This window comes from Ovis canadensis, chromosome 9 (assembly GCF_042477335.2).
Source record: "Ovis canadensis isolate MfBH-ARS-UI-01 breed Bighorn chromosome 9, ARS-UI_OviCan_v2, whole genome shotgun sequence".
NCBI lineage: Eukaryota > Metazoa > Chordata > Mammalia > Artiodactyla > Bovidae > Ovis > Ovis canadensis.
Window position 1 is genome coordinate 57,367,315 of NC_091253.1, and position 25,194 is coordinate 57,392,508.

General features: G+C 39.7%; 1 protein-coding gene across 1 annotated transcript in view; it reads right to left on the reverse strand.

The window, feature by feature from the left end:
* The window catches only part of LACTB2 (lactamase beta 2), a 35,715-nt gene continuing 10,521 nt past the window's right edge, over positions 1-25,194 (reverse strand). The window contains exons 3-7 of the mRNA XM_069600233.1: positions 20,384-20,510; positions 8,767-8,945; positions 5,583-5,731; positions 2,399-2,480; positions 1-1,763 (exon numbers count right to left, since the gene is read on the reverse strand). Coding sequence (XP_069456334.1) covers positions 1,720-1,763; positions 2,399-2,480; positions 5,583-5,731; positions 8,767-8,945; positions 20,384-20,510 — 581 coding nt within the window. The 3' untranslated portion in view covers positions 1-1,719. The remainder of the gene's footprint in view (positions 1,764-2,398; positions 2,481-5,582; positions 5,732-8,766; positions 8,946-20,383; positions 20,511-25,194) is intronic.

Below are 25,194 nucleotides of genomic sequence, written 5' to 3' on the forward strand. Positions count from 1 at the left end.
TTGTTTATAGGCTCGTTCAGTAACCAAGTTTAATAACCTTCCATTATCAGTCCTCTTTCACTAGATCCACCTGCAGTCTGAAACGTGCTCTGGTACCTTAGAGAAAGACAATGGTTCCATGGCTTTGTGTATGTGATCCCCTCAATTTGGAAAGCCCTTCTCATCTCTGTCCTCTAACTCACCGTGGTTTTAATTTGCATCTTCCTCATGATTAGTGATGTTGAATGAATATCTTTTCATGTGCTTATTGGCCATTTGTATATCTTCTCGGGAAAAATGTCTCATCAAGTCCTTTGCTCATTTTGGGTTGTTAGTTTGTTGTTGAATTCCCAGTCACTTTGTAATATGGAATGGTTTCATGAACACACCAGATCTCCAGAGTTTAGGATGATATGAAAATGCTAGAGGCCTTGGGAAAAAGGTGCTTCCCTGGGTGGCTCAGCTGCTCAAGAATCTGCTGGCAATGTGGGAGACCTGGGTTTGACACCTGGGTTGGGAAGACTGCCTGGAGAAGGGAACGACTACCCACTCCAGTATTCTGGCCTGGAGAATCCCATGGGTGGACACAACTGAGCGACTTTCCCTTTCACTTTGGAAAAAGGGGCAGGGAGAGATGAGGTTGTCAAAAAAAAAAAGTTTCAAAAGAATTTTTTAAAAGTCTTAGAAAAGAGAATAGGAAGTAGTTTCAGGATTCTGAGCTAATTTTTGTACTGTTATTTAGCAACCTTATGGGTTAAATAAGCACTGGTGGTTGACCTTAGAACCTAACCACTATTTAAAAACACTTTATATAAAAAATGCTCTTATAATATTCTAATCTTAAAAATCTTTGGTATGTAATTCATATATATTTTGATGATGGTGGTGGTTTAATCACTAAGTTGTGTCTTGCAATCCCATGGACTGTAGCCATCTAGGCTCCTCTGTCCATGGGGTTTCCTAGGCAAGAATACCTGAGTAAATTGCCATTTCCTTCTTCAGAGGATCTTCCCAACCCAGGGATTGAACCTGGGTTTCCTGCATTGCAGGTGGATTCTTTATCAACTGAGCCAGTATATACTAAAACCTAAATTAATAAAACATATTGGTTGTACTAATGGATTACAGAAATAATTATTTATACACAATGACTTTAATTGGGAATTTAATGCTTTTCTATTACCAAATGTTGATTTACATGAATCACTTGTAGGATGCCATTAGAAGAAAATACATATGATATAGAGGAACAGAGTTGATATTTAATCATATGATTGAGAGAAACATGAAAACAAGCCTCTAATCTACTGATATAGACAAAGGTTGTAGAAAGGGAAGGATGACATTGACATCTGTGCTGTTAACTGAAGCAACTGGGAAAAAAAAAGTATTACTGACCACTGGTCATAGATAAATGATCTCTAAAAATAATACCCAGTTTAAATGACATAAAACTTATTATTTTAAAAGAAACCGTTACTTTGTTTATTGAAAATGCATAAACAATTGGATTTCTGCATTTTTTTGGTAAAATGTTATAAGAGCTTGATTAGATAAATAGCTAATATTGTAGGTGCAAAATGTGACTTACACATTTTAGAATAGGTATAATGTTATTTAAAAGTATATCTAGGGTTATTTTCAGTGTTCCACAGGCTATATTCTCCGTAAATAATTCATAGTTAACAGAACATCTCATTCTCCAAAATCAAAACAACATAATCTTTCATTAAGCTGAAACTAAAGATGAGCTTTCCATTTCTTCTCAGGATCTGTGTTGCTAACTGTGGAAAGAAAATTACAGAGTAAACATTTAACAACAGACAAGTAAAATCACTGGATTTTAAGTTATCTTGTAACTAGAAAGAGCATTAATTCTTAAAAAAATTTTGTTGCTCAATATAAAGTTGGGGTTTCTCTTGCAGCGGGGGTGGGGGGTACAAATAACGTTGCTAAAACTTCTACACAGGATCCAACTTTGCACCTCTTGCTTTTTAAGCAGCAAACTTCTAAGATTATTAAGTTGACAAGTCAACACTAGTGAACAATTACAGAATTACTGCTTTAGTATCTTTGAGTTTACTACCTTTACTACTGTGAAACCTCTGGCTGTTCCCAAATCTACATGTAAAGTTCTTTGTGGCCACTCCGGCAAAAGCGAAGTTTTCTTCCCGCTACATTCGGGTGGGTGAGGACTGGAGCCCCCATGCAGGGCTCTCACTCCTGTGGGAGCTTTTGTTCTAATGTGTCGTTCCCTGGCCTTTTGCTACTGACCCTTCCTAATGACTGTCTCTCCCACTCACAGTGACATTCAAGGGAGAACTCTGGTAGGTGGTGTTTTTCCTCACAGGAAAACTAGTTCATTTGTTAACAAATATGTTCAGCACCCAAAATAAAAAAAAACTGGAAGAATACTTACATATTTTTCCTTCTTTTTCTAATTTTTTCAAATGTAGCAAGACATTATGTTGGGCCATTTTATGTAAATGCTCGGGAGTATCCTAAAGGAAAGATGAGAGTATATTTTAATTTTTAATTTTAATTAATTTTTTCTGGCCATACTACACAGTGTGCAGGATCTTAGTTCTGAACTCTCACCCTCTGCAGTAGAAGCACAGAGTTCTTACCACTGGACCGCCAGAGAAGTCCCTACAACATTTCTTTTTCAAAAAAATAACATGGTTAATCTTTTTGAAATTTTTAAAGAAAAAAGACAAAAGATGACAGTCTTTGTTGTTGTTGAGAAGTACTTTTAAAAAAATATTTTAACTGAAGGATAACTGCTTTACAAAACTTTGTGGTTTTTCTGTCATACATCAAGAATCAGCCATAGGTAGGTCCATGTCCCCTCCCTCCCAGACCACACTCCCATCTCCCTTTCCACCCCACCCTTCAGCCTGTCACAGAGCCCGTTTGAGTTCCCTGAATGAAACGGTAAATTCCCATTGGCCATCTGTTTCACACAGGGTATTGTAAATCTCTATATTACTCTCTCCATACATCTCCCTTTCTCCCTCCTCTCCTCCCACCTTGTCCATAGGTCTGTTCTCTATGTCTGTTTCTCTACTGCTACCCTGAAAATAAATTCATCAGTGCTGTTTCTTCAGATTCCATATATGTGTGTCAATATATGATATTTATATTTCTCTTTCTGACTTCCTTCACTCTGCGTAATTGGCTCTAGTTTTGTCTACTTCATTAGAACAGATTCAAATGCATTCCTTTTTATGGCTGAGTAGTATTCCATTGTAGATATGGACCACAGCTTCTTTATCCTTTCATCTGTCGATGGACATCTAGGTTGCTTCCATGTTCTAGCTACTGTAAATAGTGCTGTAGTGAACACTGGGGTACATGTGTCTTTTTCAGTTTTGATTTCCTCAGGGTATATGCCTAGGAGTGGGATTGCTGGGTCATATGGTGGTTTTCCTGGTTTTCCTCTGGTGATCATATGGGGGCTTCCCTGGTGGCTCAGGGGATAAAGTGGCTACCTGCAATGTAGGAGACCTGGGTTCGATCCCTGGGTTGGTAAGATCCCCTGGAGAAGGGAAATGGCAACCCACTCTAGTATTCTTGTCTGGAGAATCCCATGGACAGAGGAGCCTGGTGGGCTACAGTCCATGGCGTCGCAAAGAGTCAGACATTACTGAGCGACTTCACTTTCTTTCACTTTCATGGTGGTTTTATTCCTAGCTTTTTAAGGAGTCTCCATACCGTCAAGAAGACAGCTTTAACTCTAGGTTTTTATACAGTAATAACCAAAACTATTTCATCCTATGTATGTCTCACTTTGGGTCACTGCTGCTGCTGCTGGTGCTGTTAAGTTCCTTCAGTCGTGTCCGACTCTGTGTGACCCCATAGACAGCAGCCCACTAGGCTCCCCCATCCCTGGGATTCTCCAGGCAAGAACACGAGTGGGCTGCCATTTCCTTCTCCAATGCATGAAAGTGAAAAGTGAAAGTGCAGTTGCTCAATCATGTCTGACTCTTAGTGACCCCATGGACTGCAGCTTACCAGGCTCCTCCGTCCATAGGATTTTCCAGGCAAGAGTACTGTATAATTCACTAGCTTGTTGTATTGTTTAGATTCCACATTATAAGAGGTAACATACACTTATTTGTCACATACACTATTTGTCTTTTTTATTCTTTAAATAAGAATTTTTCAAAGTCAAGCTTCTTAACTAAATTGACTATCTCCATTTCTCAGCTCCCTGAAAATGTTTTGTTAAGGTCATCGAATTACATTTTAATGAAAATTCAAAGAATTCTTTTAAGTCCTCATTTTACCTGAAATCAGCAGCACATCAGGCTTCTGTCCTTCACTATCTCCTGGAGCTTGCTCAAACTCATGTCAAACTCAGTGATGACACCCAACCATCTCATCCTCTGCTGCCACCTTCTCCTTCTGCCCTCAATCCTTCCCAGCATCAGGGTTTTTTCCAATGAGTCAGCTCTTTGCATCAGGTGGCTGAAGTATTAGAGCTTCAGCCTCACCATCAGTCCTTCCAATGAACATTCAGGGATTGACTGGTCTGATGGGACGTTAAAGACCTTTACTAAATGAAACTTACTCAGGTTCCTTTTCAAGTTCATCTTTAGTTACACTCTCAGGTATCTTATGGCCATGGAGTCTTAAAACCCAGATAATCTTATTACATTCTTAACCCCTAAGCTATACTGCCTACATCAGTTATCTAATACACATTTGCTCAGAAACTGAATCCTACGGATGGATTGCCACATGCTGCTGTTAAACAAGAATGTGCTCAGAGGCCACTGTGTGAGGGGCTCTTTCTCTACTAAATGACTCTCCTCATGCTCTTCTTTGAGGCCTTTCTCCTTTTAATCCTTTGGGCTTCCCCTGTGGCTCAGCTGGTAAAGAATCTGCCTGCAATGTGGGAGACCTGGGTTCAATCCCTGGGTAGGAAGATCCTCTGGAAAAGGGAAAGGCTACTCACTCCACTATTCTGGCCTGGAGAATTCCATGGACTGTATAGTCCATGGGGTCTCGAAGAGTTGGATATGACTGAGCGACTTTCACCTCCACAGGCACTGCTACTAATTCTCACTGCTATTAGCCAGGATCTGTCTCCAGCAGATCACCCCTTCTCATTCGCTGCCGAGTAGGACACTAGATAATCAAGATGGTCAGAGTAATATATGATTGTTGTTAGCCGCTCAGTAGTGTCCAACTCCCTGCTATTCCATGGACTGTAGCCCACCAGGATCCTCTGTAGCCTGATCATGGAATTGTCCAGGCAAGAATACCGAAGTTGGTTGCCATTTCCTTCTCCATGTAAAACATAAATCATAACAAAGCCTCATCACCAGGCTGTTGGCAATGACCTCCTACAGAATGAAGTATAAAAGGCTTAATAAAGGCTCAGAAGGGTTATTCTCTGGGCCAGTGTTTATCAACTTCTGCATTCTAGAAACTTGAGATTTGATGATCTCAAATCTATACAAGTGACTAATATTACTTAAAAAATTAACAGACTCATTCTGCTCCATGATGTGATGAGTTTACCACATTAATAATCTAGTGAATAGATTCTTCTATTAAAATTGTGGCTATGTACAAATAAGATAAACAAAATTTACCTTGTAAATACTTTTTACAAGTTCCATTGCTGTGAATGACTTTTCAAAGTTTTCATGAAATACTGTAAGAATCTGCTGTTCTCGGATGTTTCTGTGAGAAATGTACTGTAGAATTTTAGCTTCGGCATTATGGATAACTGGGCCATGTCCTGAATCAGAATAATTATAAAAATTATTTCAACCAAATAAAAAATTTTAAGTACAACTGAAGTTAATTCACTCTACTCAAAAAAATATTTCAAAGTGTACTGGAAAAGGCACACTAAATATACAAGTGAGAATTATTTGGAAAACTATACAGGTAATAAGAGATTTAAAAATTACATACCAAGATAAAAACTTTTAGAGAATTACGTCAAAATCTATATAAAATATTAGTGTTCATTAGAAAAAAGTAGAGTAACAATTAAAAGATAACAATAAAATTAACAATAAAAATAGTAACCACAACAGTAACAACAGGTAGTATTAACAGTGTTCATTATTTGCCAGTTGTTCAGTTGCTGTGTCCGACTCTTTGCAATCCCGTGGACTGTAGCATGTCAGGCTCCTCTGTCCTCCACCGCCTCCCAGAGTTTGCTCAAATTCATGTACTTGAATCAGTGATGCCACTCAACCATCTCATCCTCTGCTGTTCCCTTCTACTTTTACCTTCAATCTTTCCCAGCATCAGCTAATGAGTCAGCTCTTTCCAACAGGTGGCCACAGTGTTGGAACTTGAGCTTAAGCAACAGTCCTTCAATGAATATTTTGGGTTGATTTCCTTTAGGATTGACTGGTTTGATTTCCTTGCTGTCCAAGGGCTCTTGAGAGTCTTTTCCAGCACCACAATTGAAGAGCATCAATTCTTCATGGCACTCAGCCTTCTTTATGGTCTAACTCTCACATCTTTACATGACTACTGGAAAAACCATAGCTTTAACTATACGGACCTTTGTTGGCAAAATGATGTCTCTGCTTTTTAATACACTGTCTAGATTTGTCATAGCTTTCCTTTCAAGGAGCAAGTGCCTTTTAATTTCATGGCTGCAGTCACTGTCAACAGTGATTTTGGAGCCCAGGAAAATAAAAAGTCTGTTGCTGCTTCCATTGTTTCCCCAATATTTGCCATGAAGTGATGGGACTGGATACCGTGATCTTAGTCTTTTTTTTAATGTTGAGTTTATTTGCCAGGTACTGCTCTAAATGCTTGATACATTTTATTCTTACAAGAATCCCATGAAGTATGTATGTTTATTTTCTCCTTTGAACAGCAGAAACTGAGGCATAGGAAGGGTAATTAATCTGCCTGTAGTTACATAACCAAATGGAGCTGGGATTCTGACTCAGATGCTTTTAACCACTCTGTGTTCTTAACCACTGTGCTTATCAAAGATTGAAAAGTGGAATATATAAAGTAACTTCATGGAAGTGATGAAGAGCTATTAACAACTCACAAGGACCACAGGAGAACTTTGAGTTTTATGCACAGGCTAGCAGTTCAGAAACATTGATAACCCAGATAAAGTCATAATGAAATTTGCCTTCTCTTAAAACAGTGAAAATGAATATATTACACCAATCTGCAAGAGAGGTTTTTTTAAAGATATCTGAGAACAATCACCAGGGGTAGGGGCTTCCTTGGTGGCTCAGTGGTAATGAATCTACCTGCCAATGTAGGGGATGTGGGTTCGATACCTGGGTTAAGAAGATCCTCTGGAGAAGAAAATGGCAACTCACTGTAGTATTCTTGCCTAGAAAAGCGCACAGACAGAGGAGCCTGGCGGGTTATAGTCCATGGGGTCCATGACTTAGCAACTAAAGAGTAACAACAAGAAACCAAAAGTAGACTGACCTGTTATATAAAGAGCTCAGGCTTTATGATACGGACTACCATTTACTAGCTGTATGGCTGTGAAAGTCTCTGAATCTTGGAGCTTATTTCTTCAGCTATCTGCTTCACTGAGTTTTTGTGAAGACAGCTTTGTGAAGATCCTGACACTGTACCTGCAGGTAGGGTAGTAGGCTTTAATATGTGGTAGCTATGGCTATGGAATACCATTGACAAATGGGCTCCTGCTGTGCCAATAAGCCAGTTCACTGGATTCACTAAAGCCAACACTCCAGGAACCTGTACCAGGCACCCTCTCATTAGCTTTGCTCCAATGTGAGTGCATCAAACGTCTACTCTCTTCTTTTTCAAAACAGTTGTCAGCCTCTGCTTCTTTGATGTCATACATTAATCCAAATGCCTAGTCCCACCAACTGTATGTTTCCCACCCCTCAGCAGTGGGAACTCATGAAAGAATATGAAGGTATTGAAGACACTGTATTTACAGACCCTTTCATGGCTCTCTGGCTCGGAACAAGTCAGAAGGACTTGAGAGAGTCAGTAATTGAGTCTCTTTTCCCTCCTGGGTCCTTCTGTTGGGTCCTGTATCTTTCTTAGGTTTTAAGAGGGAGGGGAGATTCATAGTGTAGAGCAGGGCAGTGATAGCTGATATACTAATAATAGGTATTTTTTTTCCTGAGGAACTGAAATAAATGTACAGTCTCACAGTTAATATGGAAAATATTGATTTCCATGCATGCATGCTTGTTACTTCAGTTGTGCCCTTCTCTTTGCAACCCTACGAGCCATAGCCTGCCAGGGTCCCCTGTCCGTGGGATTTTCCAGACAAGAACACTGGAGAGGGTTGCCATTTCCTTTTCCAGGGGACCTTCCTGACCCAGGGACCAAACCCACGTCTCTTAGTCTCCTGTATTGGTAGGCAGGTTCTTTACCACTAGTGCCATCTGGGAAGCCCCACTGATTTCCACAGTGTGAGTTAAAAAACTAAAGCTCAGAGGTCAAATGTTACTTGGTCACATGGCTAAAATTCAGTCCACAGCAGAAATCAAGTTAACAAAACTAAAGATAGCTCATGAAATGAAAACATTTTCTGGTCCCAATAAGTTTATTTCCTTTGTTTAAGAGTTCTATTAACAGCTGGGTAGATGTTAAAAAATAACCCTATCTTTAAAAAAGTTATTAATACAACTCTCAGTCTTCTTTTTAATTGCATTGCTAGACAAGACTTAAGGGTTAATTTAGAAAGAAGCAGTTTATACATATCTCTTCAAGGCTGAAGACACACACAAACCAAAAGGAAATCTTTCTCATCATTTGAAACAAATGGTTTGCTAGGTTAAAAGAATGACCCACCTGGATATATAACTTTAGCTTTGATTTTTAATAACTCTTTCAGGGAGTTCATATAATCATAGAGGTCTTCAAATACAGTTGTTCCTTCCCCTAGGATGCAATCTCCAGAAAACAGAGCATTTTCTTCTTCTAGGACTAGAGCCATATGATCATCAGTGTGGCCAGGTGTGTATATAACTCTAGTTCAAAGAAGAAATAGCAACAGTTGGAACTCGCAGGCTTGGAAGAAATTTTGAGTCATAAATTATTCTCTTCTTCTTTATGGAAAAGACACAAATAAATGATGTCAACACATTTTCTGAAAAGAGTGGAGTCTTAACCACTGGACTGCCAGGAAATCCCCTACATGAAGGTTTATGACCTTACCAATAATCAACCAGTTAAAAAACTAAGTCTAAATAATTTGTTCTGCAGAGTACTTGATTGCTCAGCCACATACAGGCAACCCTCTCTAGTGGTCATTTTTTTCTGTTGTTACTCCTGTACTTTGAGTTGTATACTCTGAATTACTGCAGATTTCACATTGTTTTCTTGTTTACCGTTCTACCTCACAAGGCTATGATCTCTGAAAGGCTGGACTCCTGTCTAATTCTCATCTTTATATTCCCAATGCTTAGCACTCAGTAGTAGCTAATATCAATATATTGCTTTCCATGTGCCAGGCACTGACTTCAGGAATTTGCAAGCATTATACACTTAATCCTTCCTACTAGTAATGGGGTGGGTACTATTAACCTCTTCATTTTCTATTTTAGATAATGAAATCACAGGAGATAGCAAAAAATGTCTGATGGAATAAGATTTAAATTATGTTTTATTTAGCTTGAGAGGTTAATTATCCTTACCTCTTTTTTAAAATAAAACTTTATTTTTTGGCTGCAAAAACAGAGCTCTGTTTTGATTTTTAAAATTAATTATTTTATTTTTTCAGCTGCTCAATGCAGCATGAGGGATCTTAATTCCCTGGCCAGGGATCAAACCCATGCCCTCTGCAGTGGAAGCATGGAGTCTAAACTACTGGACTGCCAAGGAAGTCCTTCTCTTTGCCTATTCTAAACAGTATTGGATTTTATTTGCCTGGAATACTTTAGATAATTTTTCTCAATAATGGACTTTTTTGGGGGGAAGATAGGGCAGATATAATTGCATATTTGCATTTATTATATAGGAATTGAGCATGTGTTTCTGGTTAAGACTGGATTGAACACCTGCATCTCTTCTTTTCCTAAAACATCAATAAATTACCATAAAGGGATATGTGAAAAATGGCATAAACCCATAGGAGTGAGGAGAATGGACCATATCATTAGAATTCTAGAAGCTAAAAGAAGACATATGAGTGAGAAATGACTTATTAGATGAGAGAAAAACTGACATCTAAGCTGGCAGATGTGAAAGCTGAGACCCAACCAGATTCACACTGTAGAAGTCTCCAGTCTTTGGACGTGGGGCACCAGGAATCTAGAAGTAGAAGGGGGAGTGGAGATTAAAGGAAGAAAGATTGGCTGAGAGTGTATTTAGCAAACATTCAGGTCTTCAGATTCCCCTCTCATTTGGAGCAGCCTGACAAGCACCCCAACCCCACTGAAGGAGAAGACTGGAGATTTAATCTTCAACGAACGAAACTTCAATGAGGGTGAAACATAGACACCGACAGAGGTAGTTACACTCTTCTAAAAACAGGAAGACCACGTGAATACACATGGATCCGCAAGCCTTCTTTCCACACTCAGCTCCTATAATGCTGGCAGCCAGGCCTTTACTCTTCATGAAGATGAGAAAAGTCTTTGCTGGGAAACATTCCCAGCTCAGGAAGAAAGACTCTGATTCCTATGTTGGAAGTTCCTCAACTAAACAATTCATCTAGATGGAGCCACAGGGTGGCGCACAACCTACAGGAGCCGTTTTCAGAGCTCCCAAAGAGCTGTCATCTCCCTTAGAAGACATCATGGGGGAGGGCATGGCAGCCCACTCCAGTGTTCTTGCTGGGAGAATCCCAGACAGAGGTGCCTGGCGGGCTATACTCCACGGGGTCACAAAGAGTCTGACATGACTGAAGCAACTGTGCACACATTCACCCTTAGAAGACACTGGTAAACACCAGATCACCAGGCATCTGAAGAGAACCTTTCAAACTGAGGAGAGCAAATAAAAACAAGGAAACCAATTTAGAGGCTACAAATTATAAGGAAGAAAATTTCCAACAAAAACAAAAACACACACAAACCTCCCCTCCACAGCCACAAAGAAAAACAGCCTCACTAATGTCCTAGGAGAGATGAGAAGTTGCAACGATGAAACAAGAAAGAATAGTATGAACAGAGCATTTATGGGGCAAAAAGATCTCCTGAAAGCTAAAACTGTGAGAAGAGAAAGGGAAAAATTGGATTAGGAGATTAAAAACCACCCAGAAAGTACAGCAAAAAGGCAAAAAGGATAGAAACCAGGAGAAAAAAAATAAAAGTTAGGGGATGAGTCTACGCGTTCTAACAAAACAGGCGGGGTTTAATAAATGAAACAGGACAAAACAGATTACAGAAAACATCAGTGAACAACTTCAGGAAAATTGTGAGACCTGAAGGACACATGTTTCCAGACTGAAAAGGCCTTTCAAGGATCCACCATTATAAACTTCCTCCAAGGTATACCACTGGGAATTTCCAGAACATAGTGAAGAAGAAAAAAAACAGAAAGAAAAAAAACAAACAGGTGGTCAAAAAAGTTCTGCAATCTGAAAGGTTTCAGATTTCTCAGTCTTGATACTGTATTAACTAGAAGGCAATGAAATCTTGCATATGAAACCAAGAAGGAAAAAAGATTTTCAACCTGGAATTTACAAACAGTGCATTTTAAGTCAAGTTGGATTAAACAGAGACATTTTTAGATATGAAAGGTCTTAAAAATGCACTTTCTCAGAAAGCTATTGGAGGTGGGCTCCACCAAAACAGGAGTATCAAGAAAGAAAATTATGGGGTACAGGGGACAGGTAATCCAAGACTGGAGGGAGGCAAGGGGAAGCCCCAGGTGCGCATGAAGGGAATTCTGGGAGGATCATACAGTCAGCCTGGAAGAGACCCATCCAGGACAGCAAGTTAGGAGGCTCTGAGGGAGGTTCATCCAGAACACAGAAATGCGAGAATCCCAGATACATTTAAACACTCTGAGAGAACATTTATGTGATTGGAGTTGAATTAATGATAAGTATATAGAAAATTATTCAAGTAACAAAACAATTATTAACTGCAGGAAAGCACGAAAGGAAAATTAAGCACAGTTTACTACATGGTTCAGCTGTAAATAGTATCTATAGTCCTAGTAAGGTTAACATTGAATACTGAGCTAACCAAAATTATGACCCCAGGAGACGGGGAGACAGGAATGGAGCCCGTAAGTAAGAGAAGTGTGAAAACCAACTCTGATTTTTTTCAGAGTGGAAAATTAATTTTTTAAAAAACAAACCTAGTATAGAATGGACTTTTGGACTCTGAGGGAGAGGGAGAGGGTGGGATGATTTGGGAGAATGGGGGGAAACCAACTCTGATTTTTTTCAGAGTGGGAAATTATTAAAAAAAAAAAACTAGTGTAGAATGGACTTTTGGACTCTGAGGGAGAGGGAGAGGGTGGGATGATTTGGGAGAATGGCACTGAAACATGTATACTATCATGTAAGAAACGAAGTGCCAGTCTGTGTTCGATACAGGATACAGGATGCTTGGGGCTGGTGCACGGGGATGATCCAGAGAGATGATATGGGGAGGGAGGTGGGAGGGGGGTTCAGGATTGGGAACTCATGTATACCCATGGCAGATTCATATCAATGTATGGTAAAACCAATACAGTATTGTAAAGTAAAATAAAGTAAAAATTAAAAAAAATAAAATAAAAGTGACTAAGAAAAGTGAAAAGAAAAAAAAAAAACTAAATGGGAAAGTCAAGATGCAGCAACGGATCAAACAGTCCTTCAAGATTTGTTACTGTCACTGCTCCACCCTCTTTCATTTTTTCTCCCTAGAGGTGTCCACTTTCACCCCCTTTGCTAATTATGTATGTCATGTGCCTGAATTTTTTTTGAGTGTGTGTGTCTGTCTGGCCTAAAAAAGCTACCTACCGAAGGTAATTCTGCATTCCTCTCTGCTTCAAGACCTTGAAAAGCCTACCTAATGGTCTAATAAACATATTTTCAAGTTTGGTTTTAGATTCTAGCAAGTTATGATGAGTAAACCTTCTTCTGGGCTTCCTATGTGGTGCTAGTGGTAAAGAATCTGCCTGCTAAGGCAGGAGACATGAGACTTGGGTTCAATCCCTGAGTCAGGAAGATCCCCTAAAGGAGGGCATGGCAACCCACTCCAGTATTCTTGCCTGGAGAATCCCATGGACAGAGGAGCCTGGCAGGCTATAGTCCATAGGTTTGCAAAGAGTTGGACATGACTGAAACAACTGAGCATGCACATGCAGGTAAACCTTTTTCTTAATAAAGTAAGTTAGATTACATGACTTTTTAAAGTCTGAAGTGAAGTGAAGTCGTTTAGTCATGTCCGACTCTTTGCAATTCCATGGACTGTAGCCTACCAGGATCCTCTATCCACGGGAGTTTCCAGGCTAATCTAGAATTTAAAAGAGAATCTATAAAAAATAGACAAATAAGTTTAAATTATATGTCTTACTTAAGCTTAACTCACAGGACCATATTACTAGTAAGCAACAATGAAGCTTCACTAACAAGATGTGTAACTATTAGCAACTAAAGGCTCAGTATTTTTATGGACTACGTCTAACAAACATTTAAAAGTCAGATAGTTTCACTATAATCTACACCAGAACTTAGGTAAAGAAGGAAAACTTATGACTGCCAAACCTGATAAGGCTGCACAAAAAGAAAATTAACTACCCAATCTCATTAATGAATATTATTATAAAAATCTTAACCAAAATATTAGGTTAGCTAAAAAGTTTGTTTGGGTTTTTCCCATAAGCTGGCATGGAAAAACTTGAATGACCTTTCTGGTCAACTCAATATTAACAAATAGAATGCAAAAGCAAATTTAAAAATAACATAGTGATCAAATAAAGTTTATAAAAAATGCAAGGGTGTTTCAATAAGATCCCTGATAATAATAATAAAGCTATGGAGAAAACTAATAAGACCACCGCCCTAGACATTGCAAAGATGACAAAATTCAAATCGTAACAGTATTTAAGAAAACTGACACCACTCTAATGGCATTAATGATAAATTAATAATAATTGGATTTCAAAAGAGGAGCCCAAAATGCATTACTTGGGTGGAATCTCAAAAATGACAGAAGGATCTCTGTTCGTTTCCAAGGCATTCAATATCACAGTAATCCAAGTCTATACTCCGACCAGTAATGCTGAAGAAGCTGAAGCTGAATGGTTCTATGAAGACCTACAAGACCTTCTAAGACTAAAACCCAAAAAAGACATCCTCTTAATTAAAGGAGACTGGAATGCAAAAGTAGGAAGTCAAGAGATACCTGTATAACAGGCAAGTTTGGCCTTAGAGTACAAAATGAAGCAGGTCAAAGGCTAACAGAGTTCTGCCAAGAGAATGAACTGATCATAGCAAACACCCTCTTCCAACAACACAAGAGAAGACTCTACACATGGATATCACCAGAATGTCAACACCAAAATCAGATTGATTATATTCTTTGCAGCCAAAGATGGAGAAGCTCTATATAGACAGCAAAAACAAGACCGGGATCTGACCATGGCTCAGATCATGATCTCCTTATTGCCAAATTCAGACTTAAATTGAAGAAAGTACGGAAAAACAATAAACCATTCAGGTATGACCTAAATCAAATCCCTTACGATTATACAGTGGAAGTGACAAGTAGATTCAAGGGATTGGATCTGATAGACAGAGTGCCTGAAGAACTATGGGAGGAGGTTCCTGACATTGTACAGGAGGCAGTGGTCAAGACCATGCCCAAGGAAAAGAAATGCAAAAAGGAAAAATGGTTGTCGGAGGAGGCCTTACAAATAGCTGAGAAAAGAAGAGAAGCTAAAGGCAAAGGAGAAAAGGAGCGATATACCCATTTAAATGCAGTGTTCCAAAGAATAGCAAGGAGAGATAAGAAAGTCTTCCTCAGTGATCAATGCAAAGAAATAGAGGAAAACAACAGAGTGGGAAAGACTAGAGATCTCTTCAAGAAAATGAGAGCTATCAAGGGAATATTTCATGCAAAGATGGGCACAATAAAGAACAGAAATGGTATGGACCTAACAGAAGCAGAAGATATTAAGAAGAGGTGGCAAGAATACACAGAACTAGACAAAAAAATTGTCATGACCCATACAATGATGATGGTGTGATCATTCACCTAGAGCCAGACATCCTGGAATGTGAAGTCAAATGGGCCTTAGGAAGCATCACTATGAACAAAGCTAGTGGAGGTGATGGAATTCCCGTTGAACTATTTATTTCAAATCCTAAAAGATGATGCTGTTAAAGTGCTGCACTCAATATGCCAGCAAATCTAGAAAACTCAGCAGTGGCCACAAGGCTGGAAAAGGTCAGTTTTCATTCCAAACCCAAAGAAAGGCCATACCAAAGAATGTTCAAACTATTGGACAATTGCACTCATCTCACACGCTAGCAAAGTAATGCTCAAAATTCTCCAAGCCAGACTTCAACAGTATGTGAACTGTGAACTTCCAGATGTTCAAGCTGGTTTTAGAAAAGGCAGAGGAACCAGAGATCAAATTGCCAACATCTGCTGGATCACTGAGAAAGCAAGAGAGTTTCAGAAAAACATCTATTTCTGCTTTATCGACTATGTCAAAGCCTTTAACTGTGTGGATTACAACAAACTGTGGAAAATTCTTAAAGAGATCACCCTTACCTGCTTCCTGAGAAATCTGTATGTGGGTCAAGAAGCAACAGTTAGAACTGGACATGAAACAACAGACTGGTTTCAAATGGGGAAACGAGTATGTCAAGGCTGTATATTGTCACCCGGCTTATTTAACTTACCTGCAGAGTACATCATGCAAAATGCTGGGCTGGAGGAAGCACAAGCTGGAATCAAGACTCCTGGGAGAAATATCAATAACCTCAGATATGCAGATGACACCACCCTTATGGCAGAAAGTGAAGAACTAAAGAGCCTCTTGATGAAAGTGAAAGAGGAGAGTGAAAAAGTTGGCTTAAAACTCAACATTCAGAAAACGAAGATCATGGCATCTGGTCCCATCACTTCATGGTAATAGACGGGTAACAATGGAAACAGTGAGAGACTATTTTTTTGGGCTCCAGAATCACTGCAGATGATGACTGTAGCCATGAAATTAAAAGACACTTGCTCCTTGGAAGAAAAGCTATGACCAACCTAGTTAGCATATTAAAAAGCAGAAACATTATTTTACCAAAAAGGTCCATTTAGTCAAAGCCATTGTTTTTCCAGTAGTCATGTATGGATGTGAGAGTTGGACTTTAAAGAAAGCTGAGTGCTGAAGAATTGATGCTTTTGAACTGTGGTGTTGGAGAAGACTCTTGAGAGTCCCTTGGACTGCAAGGAGAGCCAACCAGTCAATCCTAAAGGAAATCGGTCCTGAATATTCATTGGAAGGGCTGATGCTGAAACTCTAATACTTTGGTCACCTGATGTGAAGAACCACCTCACTGGAAAAGGCCCTGATGCTGGGAGAGATTGAAGGCAGGAGGAGAAGGGGACGACAGAGGATGAGATGACTGGATGGCATCACTGACTTGATGGACATGAGTTTGAGTAAGCTCCGGGAATTGGTGATGGACAGAGAAGTCTGAGGTTTTGCAGTCCATGGGGTTGCAAAGAGTCAGATACGGCTGAGCAACTGAACTGACTGACTGAGATGATACCACTCTAATGGCTGAAAATGAGGAGGAACAAAGAGCCTCCTGATGAGAGTTTGAGAAGAGTGAAAAAGCTGGCTTAAAACTCAACATTCAAAGAACTAAGATCATGGCATCCAGTCCCATCACTTCACGGCTAATGATGGGGAAAAGTGGAAACACTGGCAGATTTTATTTCCTTGGGCTCCAAAACCACTGTGGATGGTGACCACAGCCCTGAAATTGAAAGACACTTGCTCCCTCGAAGAAAAGCTATGACAAATCCAGACAGTGTACTAAAAAGAAAGACATCACTTTGCCAACAAAGGTCCGTACAGTCAAAGCTATAGTTTTTCCAGTAGTCCTATACAGATGTGAGAGTTGGACCATAAAGAAGGCTGAGTGCTGTGAAGAATTGATACTTTTGAACTGTGGTGCTGGGGAAGACTCTTGAGAGTCCCTTAGACAGGAAGGAGATCAAATTAGTCGATCCTAAAGGAAATCAATTCTGAATATTCATTAGAAGGACTGATGCTGAAGCTGAAAGCGCCAATATTTTGGTGACTTGACCTGAAGAGTCAACTCATTGGAAGAGACCTTGAGGCTGAGAAAGACTGAAGGTAGAAGGAGAAAGGGGCAACAGAGGGTGAGATGGTTGGGTGGCATCACTGACTCAAGGCACATGAGTTGAGCAAACTGTGGGAGATAGTGAAAGACAAGGAAGCCTGGCGTGCTACAGTCCATGGGTTGCACAGAGTCAGACATGACTTAGCCACTGAACAAGAAGAAAACAGAAATGAGTGTAACGTAGAATGATTTCTCCCTTACCAAAAAAAAAAAAAATCAAGTCCTTATAAAAAATTCTGCTAAAAATGTAATAGATATAAGGTACAAGAACATAAGCTACTAGTGTAAGGGGAGCAATCACTTTTGAGAGGCATTAAGAACTGACATTAAGAATTTTATGCTTTTATAGTTTCTAAGTATATGCTTTATATATTGCAAACAATTACAATTTTATAGTTACACCAATGTCAAGTTATTAAAGAGATGTTAGAAATCATCTCTGGTCTGATTAAACCTGCTGCAACCTGTTAATGAAAGTATTCATGTTATATGAAAATGATTCCAGTAGGTATATTTCTAGCAAATATGAAATTATGAAGACAGTCTACAGAATGGGAAAACATTTGCAAACCATATATCTGATAAGGAGTTAACATCCAAAATAAATAAGGAACTCAAACAACTCAATGGCAAAAAATCCAATTAAAAAAATGACCAAAAACTTGAATAGACATTTTTTCAAAGATAGATGAAAGACCAACAGGAACATGAAAATTGTTCATTGGTCATTGGGGAAATCCAGATTAAAACCAAAATAAGATGTCACCTGATGCCTGTCAGAATGGCCATCACCAACAACACAAGAGATACGAAGTGCTGCTATGAGTGTGGACAAAAGGAAACGCTTGTGCATTATTGGCAGGACTGTAAATTGATACAGCCACTACAGAAAACAAGATGAAGAACACTCGAAAAATTAAAAATAGAACTACATATCACCAGCAATTCTACTCTCAGGAATAGATGCTCAGGAAATGAAAACACTAACTTCCAAAAATATCTGTAGCCCAATGTTCACAGCAGTGTCATTTACAATAGCCAAAACATGGAAGTAACCTAAGTGGCCACTGATGGATAAATGGATAAAAAAGTTGTGATATACACACACATATACACACAATGCAGGATTATTCAGTCATAACAAATGAGGAAATCCTACCATTTGGGACAATGTAGACGGACCTTGAAGGTATTATGCTAAGTAAAATAAGTCAGACAGAGAAAGACAAATACAACATGATCTCACTTATATGTGGAATCTTAAAAAAAAAAAAAAAACCCATCAAACTCACAGAAAAAGAGATCAGGCATAGTTACCAGAGGTGGAGGGTGAGGGGAGGGAGAAATGGAGGAAAGGTAGTTAAAGGTAAAAATTTCCAATTATAAGGTTGGTACAAGGCATACAATGTACAACAAGGTGACTAAACACTGCTGTATGATCTATAAAAAAGCTGTTAGGAGAATAAATCCTGAGTTCTCATCACAAGGAGAAAATTGCTCTTTTTTTCTTTTTATTCTTCTTTCATTTCTTTTTATCTATATGAGTTGATGGATGTTAGCTGAACTGTAATACATGTAAATCAAACCACCATGGAAAAAATAGTGTCAGTGTGTATCATATCTTACAGACAATCCTATGAACAATCACAATAAAATGCATTTATGAACAGACCCAGTGGTTTTTTTTCTTTTAATTGAGAAAGACTCATTTGGAAAACCATTCTTTTCAGAGTCTGCATATGGCCTTTTCTGTCAAAGTGCTTGCAATGCCTCTTTCTCCACCTGCTGGGTTGAGGGAGGTGAGCATGGCGACTTTGAAAGCAAGGACTGAGGGTAATGGAATCACAAAATGGAAGGAGCTTGAAACCTCACTTGCAGGAGAGTCCCTCACTAATCACTACCCAATTTTGGACTTTCTGTGACTGAGAACTAAACTTCTTCCGTGTTTTAGCCATTACCCATTTCTGGGTTGGTTGACCACAGCAACTAGAATTAACTAATATTAATTAGTGCAGCTAAGGAGTTGATTACCTGAGGTACTTACGTACAAAAAACCTTAAAATTTAATATGTGCTATGACAAAACAATAAAGGTTATAGGAAAGTTAGGGGAAGGAGCAATGAATTTTGCCCAGAAAGGGTTCTGCAACTACGTAATGGGTGGATTAGGTTTGAAGAATGAACAGATAAGAATCTGTCAGGGAGACAAGTTGAGGGGAAGGGGCAATGCCTGGTATGAGGGATGGTACAAGCCAAGGCCTGGATGCACACAATGTCCTTGTAACTGTGCCTACGAGGGCAGTGATGAGAGCGAAGACCAGGAACCTGTGGGGCCAGACTGTCACACATCAAGGGAACAAACATCACCTTGTGTGCAGGGAGCGCTATTCTACGTTCCAGGTGACACGAGGTACAAAGGGTTAGATTAGGAAGCCAGGAAGATTGAGTAAGAGGTAGTGGTTGTACACATGGTGAAAGAGGCTGCACTGCCAAATATTTCTGAGGTTAAAAACTAACCCGATTAAATGTAGCAGGCGAGGGTGGGGAGGGGAGAAGGAGGAACAATAAAGAGTGAAGAGGAGTCAGCTTCTATCTTAGCAGAAAAAAAAATTTCTATAAAGTACTAAGAAAAGTAACTATTCTGAAGTCAGAAAGCAAGCACAGTTTGTGGGGGAGAGAAAACCAGAATTAGTTCAGCTTTGAAGTTGAATCTGAAATACCCTTTCAAATCCCTCAGACAGGTCTCAGGAGAGACGAGTCTGGCCTGAAATGTGTTTACTTTAGGGACGGGGCAGCCTTTGGAAATGAGAGCATGAGAGAGCCCTGAATTTACCTAATGGGAAGGTCCCTAAATCACCCTAGCAGGAAGCTACTCCATTTTTTAACATTTAAATTTGATTTATTAACAAAGGTCCTCAATTAATTCAAATAAACAATTTTAGAAAGGCAGATTGAGTGAAAAGTCTTTTCCTCTGCTTATCAAGCAACCTGTTGTCTCCGCCCAGAGAAATCAATGTCAGCACATCTTCTGTATCCTTCCTGAGATATCTTCACTCAGACAAGCAAATGTGATGAAATCTCCCTTCTCCCGCTTTTGTAACACATAGATGTAGATCCCCATCCTGCCTTCCCCAGCTCAAGGACATTGACTTACCTTAGCGTGGCACCTTCAGTCTTAATTATATCTCCATCTTTCACATAAACATACTGTTGCTCTCCATTGCCTATAATTTCTTTTCTCTCAGGATTCCGTGGGAGTTTTTTAATGCAATAGGTAGTGTCTAGTCACAAAACATGTAAAATATATGAAAGTCACATTTTAAGTGATAATTCAGCCTTTTACAAGATCAACTTCCATAGAGCCACAAACTCTTGAGTAAATTAACAGTAAGAGGCAACAGAAATTGGGATGAAGCATACCTCTGAGATGGTAACTATTTTTTCCCACCTTAACAAAGAGATTTTTATTCTATCATACCCTTTCAGATCTACATAAAAACCTTTGTGTTTTTCTAGTCACTCTTATTTTTATACAAAATTTGGAAATAGCACTTCACAGTCTCAGCTAGCTTTGAGATCAAGATGGGAACTGAATACTGTATAGCACCAGGAACTCTACTCAAAGCTCTGTAATAATCTATATGGGAAAAGAATCTGAAAAAGAACAGATATGTGTGTGTGTGTGTATATATATATATTTATGTCTGTCTGTCTATCTATAAGATCCTCTGGAGAAGGAATGGCAACCCACTCCAGTATTCTTGCCTGAAGAATCCCATGGACAGTGGAGCCTGGGGAGGTGGGTGGGTGGGGGGGGCTACAGTCCATTAGGTTACAAAGAGTGGGACACGAATGCATGCATAAGTGAATTACTCTGCTGTACACCTGAGACTAACACAACATTGTAAATCAACTATACTCTGATATAAAATGAAAATTTAAAAGAAAATGGGTGTTTAAGGAGCAGCAGTACAGAACCCAGAAACTTTTTTCTATCTAAGTGCCTGCTGCTGCTGCTGCTGCTGCGTCACTTCAGTCGTGTCCGACTCTGTGCGACCCCATAGATGGCAACCCACCAGGCTTCTCTGTCCACAGGATTCTCTAGGCAAGAATACTGGAGTGGGTTGCTGTTTCCTTCTCTAATTTAAGTGCCTAACAAAATAAAAGAGATACGGCATCATGGCAGAACTTAATAATAAAAGGATGAGAGCATAAGGTTCCTTCTATGAATGCTGAAAGGAAGCCCCAAACCCAGGGCTGAGATATGAAAACATTAAAATCACTGTAAACCATAATACCCTCCCTGACACAAGGACAATCAATTACTTAACCAATCAACACCTGAGTGGGCAATCATATAACCAGTATATTACGTATAGTGAATACAAGCACCATGATCCCAAAGTGCTTAAAAACTGTCATAGTTGGGGAAATAAAACACAAACAGGCAATAATTAGAGGACTACACTGAGACCTATTTCATGGATATACTAAATGGACAATGAAGCTAATAAAAGCAACAAGTGTTTGGAGAAAGGAGCAACAGTTAGGCAGGGGTTCACAGACAAAACAGAACTTGAGGTGTGACTTACAGAATGAGTAGGATGGGAAAAGGTTCAGAGAAAGACCTGTGGGGAGTGGTGCTAGTAAAAGTACAGAGACAAGGAAGAGCTCTGTGCACGTGCCAAATGTGACGCTGCCTACTTGTCCATAGCAAAACAGTTCAGCTCAGTCCAGTTTAGTCGCTCAGTCGTGTCCGACTCTGCGACCCCATGAATCACAGCACGCCAGGCCTCCCTGTCCATCATCAACTCCCGCAGTTCACTCAGACTCATGTCCATCGAGTCAGTGATGCCATCCAGCCATCTCATCCTCTGTCGTCCCCTTCTCCTCCTGCCCCCAATCCCTCCCAGCATCAGAGTCTTTTCCAATGAGTCAACTCTTTGCATGAGGTGGCCAAAGTACTGGAGTTTCAGCTTGAGCATCATTCCTTCCAAAGAAATCCCAGGGCTGATCTCCTTCAAAATGGACTGGTTGGGTCTCCTTGCAGTCCAAGGGACTCTCAAGAATCTTCTCCAACACCACAGTTCAAAAGCATCAATTCTTCGGCACTCAGCCTTCTTCACAGTCCAACTCTCACATCCATACATGATCACTGGAAAAACCATAGCCTTGACTAGACAGACCTTAGTTGGCAAAGTAATGTCTCTGCTTTTGAATATGCTATCTAGGTTGCTCATAACTTTTCTTCCAAGGAGTAAGCGTCTTTTAATTTCATGGCTGCAGTCACCATCTGCAGTGATTGTGGAGCCCAAAAAAATAAAGTCTGACACAGTTTCCACTGTTTCCCCATCCATTTCCCATGAAGTGATGGGACCGGATGCCACGATCTTCGTTTTCTGAATGTTGAGCTGTAAGCCAACATTTTCCCTCTCCTCTTTCACTTTCATCAAGAGGCTTTTTAGTTCTTCTTCACTTTCTGCCATAAGGGTGGTGTCATCTGCATATCTGAGGTTATTGATATTTCTCCTGGCAATCTTGATTCCAGCTTGTGTTTCTTCCAGTAGCATTTCTCATGATGTACTCTGCATATAAGTTAAATAAGCAGGGTGACAATATACAGCCTTGACGTACTCCTTTTCCTTTTTGGAACCAGTCTGTTGTTCAATGTCCAGTTCTAACTGTTGCTTCCTGACCTACATACAGATTTTTCAAGAGGCAGGTCAGGTGCTCTGGTATTTCCATCTCTTTCAGAATTTTCCACAGTTTATTGTGATCCACACAGTCAAAGGCTTTGACATAGTCAATAAAGCAGAAATAGATGTTTTTCTGGAACTCTCTTGCTTTTTTGATGATCCAGTGGATGTTGGCAATTTGATCTCTGGTTCCTCTGCCTATTCTAAAACCAGCTTGAACATCTGGAAGTTCACAGTTCACGTATTGCTGAAGCCTGGCTTGGAGAATTTTGAGCATTACTTTACTAGCGTGTGAGATGAGTGCAATTGTGCGGTAGTTTGAGCATTCTTTGGCATTGCCTTTCTTTGGGATTGGAATGAAAATTGACCTTTTCCAGTCTTGTGGCCACTGCTGAGTTTTCCGGATTTGCTGGCATATTCAGTGTAGCACTTCAATAGCATCATCTTTCAGGATTTGAAATAGCTCAACTGGAATTCCATCACCTCCACTAGCTTTGTTCGTAGTGATGCTTTCTAAGGCCCACTTGACTTCACATTCCAGGATGTCTGGCTCTAGATGAGTAATCACACCATCATGATTATCCGGGTCATGAAGATCTTTTTTGTATAGTTCTTCTGTGTATTCTTGCCGCCTCTTCTTAATATCTTCTGCTTCTGTTAGGTCCATACCATTTCCGTCCTTTATCGAGCCCATCTTTGCATAAAATGTTCCCTTGGTATCTCTAATTTTCTTGAAGAGATCTCTAGTCTTTCCCATTCTGTTGTTTTCCTCTATTTTTTTGCATTGATCGCTGAGGAAGGCTTTCTTATCTCTCTGTGCTATTCTTTGGAACTCTGCATTCAGATGCTTATATCTTTTCTTTTCTCCTTTGCTTTTCACATCTCTTTTCACAGCTATTTGTAAGGCCTCCCCAGACAGCCATTTTGCTTTTTTGCATTTCTTTTCCATAGGGATGGTCTTGATCCCTGTCTCCTGTACAATGTCATGAACCTCATTCCATAGTTCATCAGGCACTCTATCCATCAGATCTAGGCCCTTAAATCTATTTCTCACTTCCACTGTATAAGCATAAGGGATTTGATTTACGTCATACCTAAATGGTCTAGCGGTTTTCCCTACTTTCTCCAATTTAAGTCTGAATTTGGCAATAAGGAGTTCACGATCTGAGCCACAGTCAGCTCCCGGTCTTGTTTTTGCTGACTGTATAGAGCTTCTCCATCTTTGGCTGCAAAGAATATAATCAATGTGATTTTGGTGTTGACCATCTGGTGATGTCCATGTGCAGAGTCTTCTCTTGTGTTGTTGGAAAAGGGTGTTTGCTATGACCAGTGCATTTTCTTGGCAAAATTCTATTAGTCTTTGCCCTGCTTCATTCCGCATTCCAAGGCCAAATTTGCCAAAGCAAAACACTGGCTGGAAATGTGGAGGGAAAGTGGGGTAAGTAAGATGAGCTCAGATCATGGAGGGCCTTAAAGTGCCCTTCACAGAACAGAAGGATTTAAACTTCACTGTATGTGGCTACTGTACACTCTTTAGTAAGAAAATGAAATAGTGTTAACAGGTAGATGAGTATGATGGCTGAAGGTGGGGAGACTGCAGGGGGAGAGGTAAGAAAGACAGGGGTGGGGTGAGGTGACTGCAATAAATCCACTGAAAGATAGTGAGCATCAGGGCTAGGGTGGCATTAGTGGAAATACAGGAGAAGAAAACATTCTGAGGAAAACTGACAAAGGATAGAAATCTGGCTGGTAGGGAGGAGACAGAAATACCGCAAATAAAATAAAACAACAGCAACTAGACCTTCCCTCTTCTCAGCTCTAAACCCCATTACTTTGCATCTTAAGAGGCAGAGGCAAAAAACAGTATGTCATGCTGGGAACTGACATTACACAATAAGGCTGTCTTCATTCTAGAGTGAGATAGTGAGGCTTTTTGTTTTTATTTAGTAATCTACACAATTTTGCCTTTCAGTGAAGCAGTGGAGATATTTTACCTCTAGTTATGAGATCTTTGGCAGACGACCCTTCCAAAAAACTCACAACTATCTCAAAATTACAAAACAAATGTCATATGATAAAATAAGTCTGTATCATAATGTGCAAATTTGAAAACACATATCCTATTCACAATAGCAATCTATACAGGCAAGATGAAGACAGGCATGCTGAAAGCAATCATATTATTACTCAGATGGAATTCACATACTATAAACTCGACCCTTTTGAAATGTGCAACTCACTATTGTTAGGTTTGTTTTTTTTTAAAGTA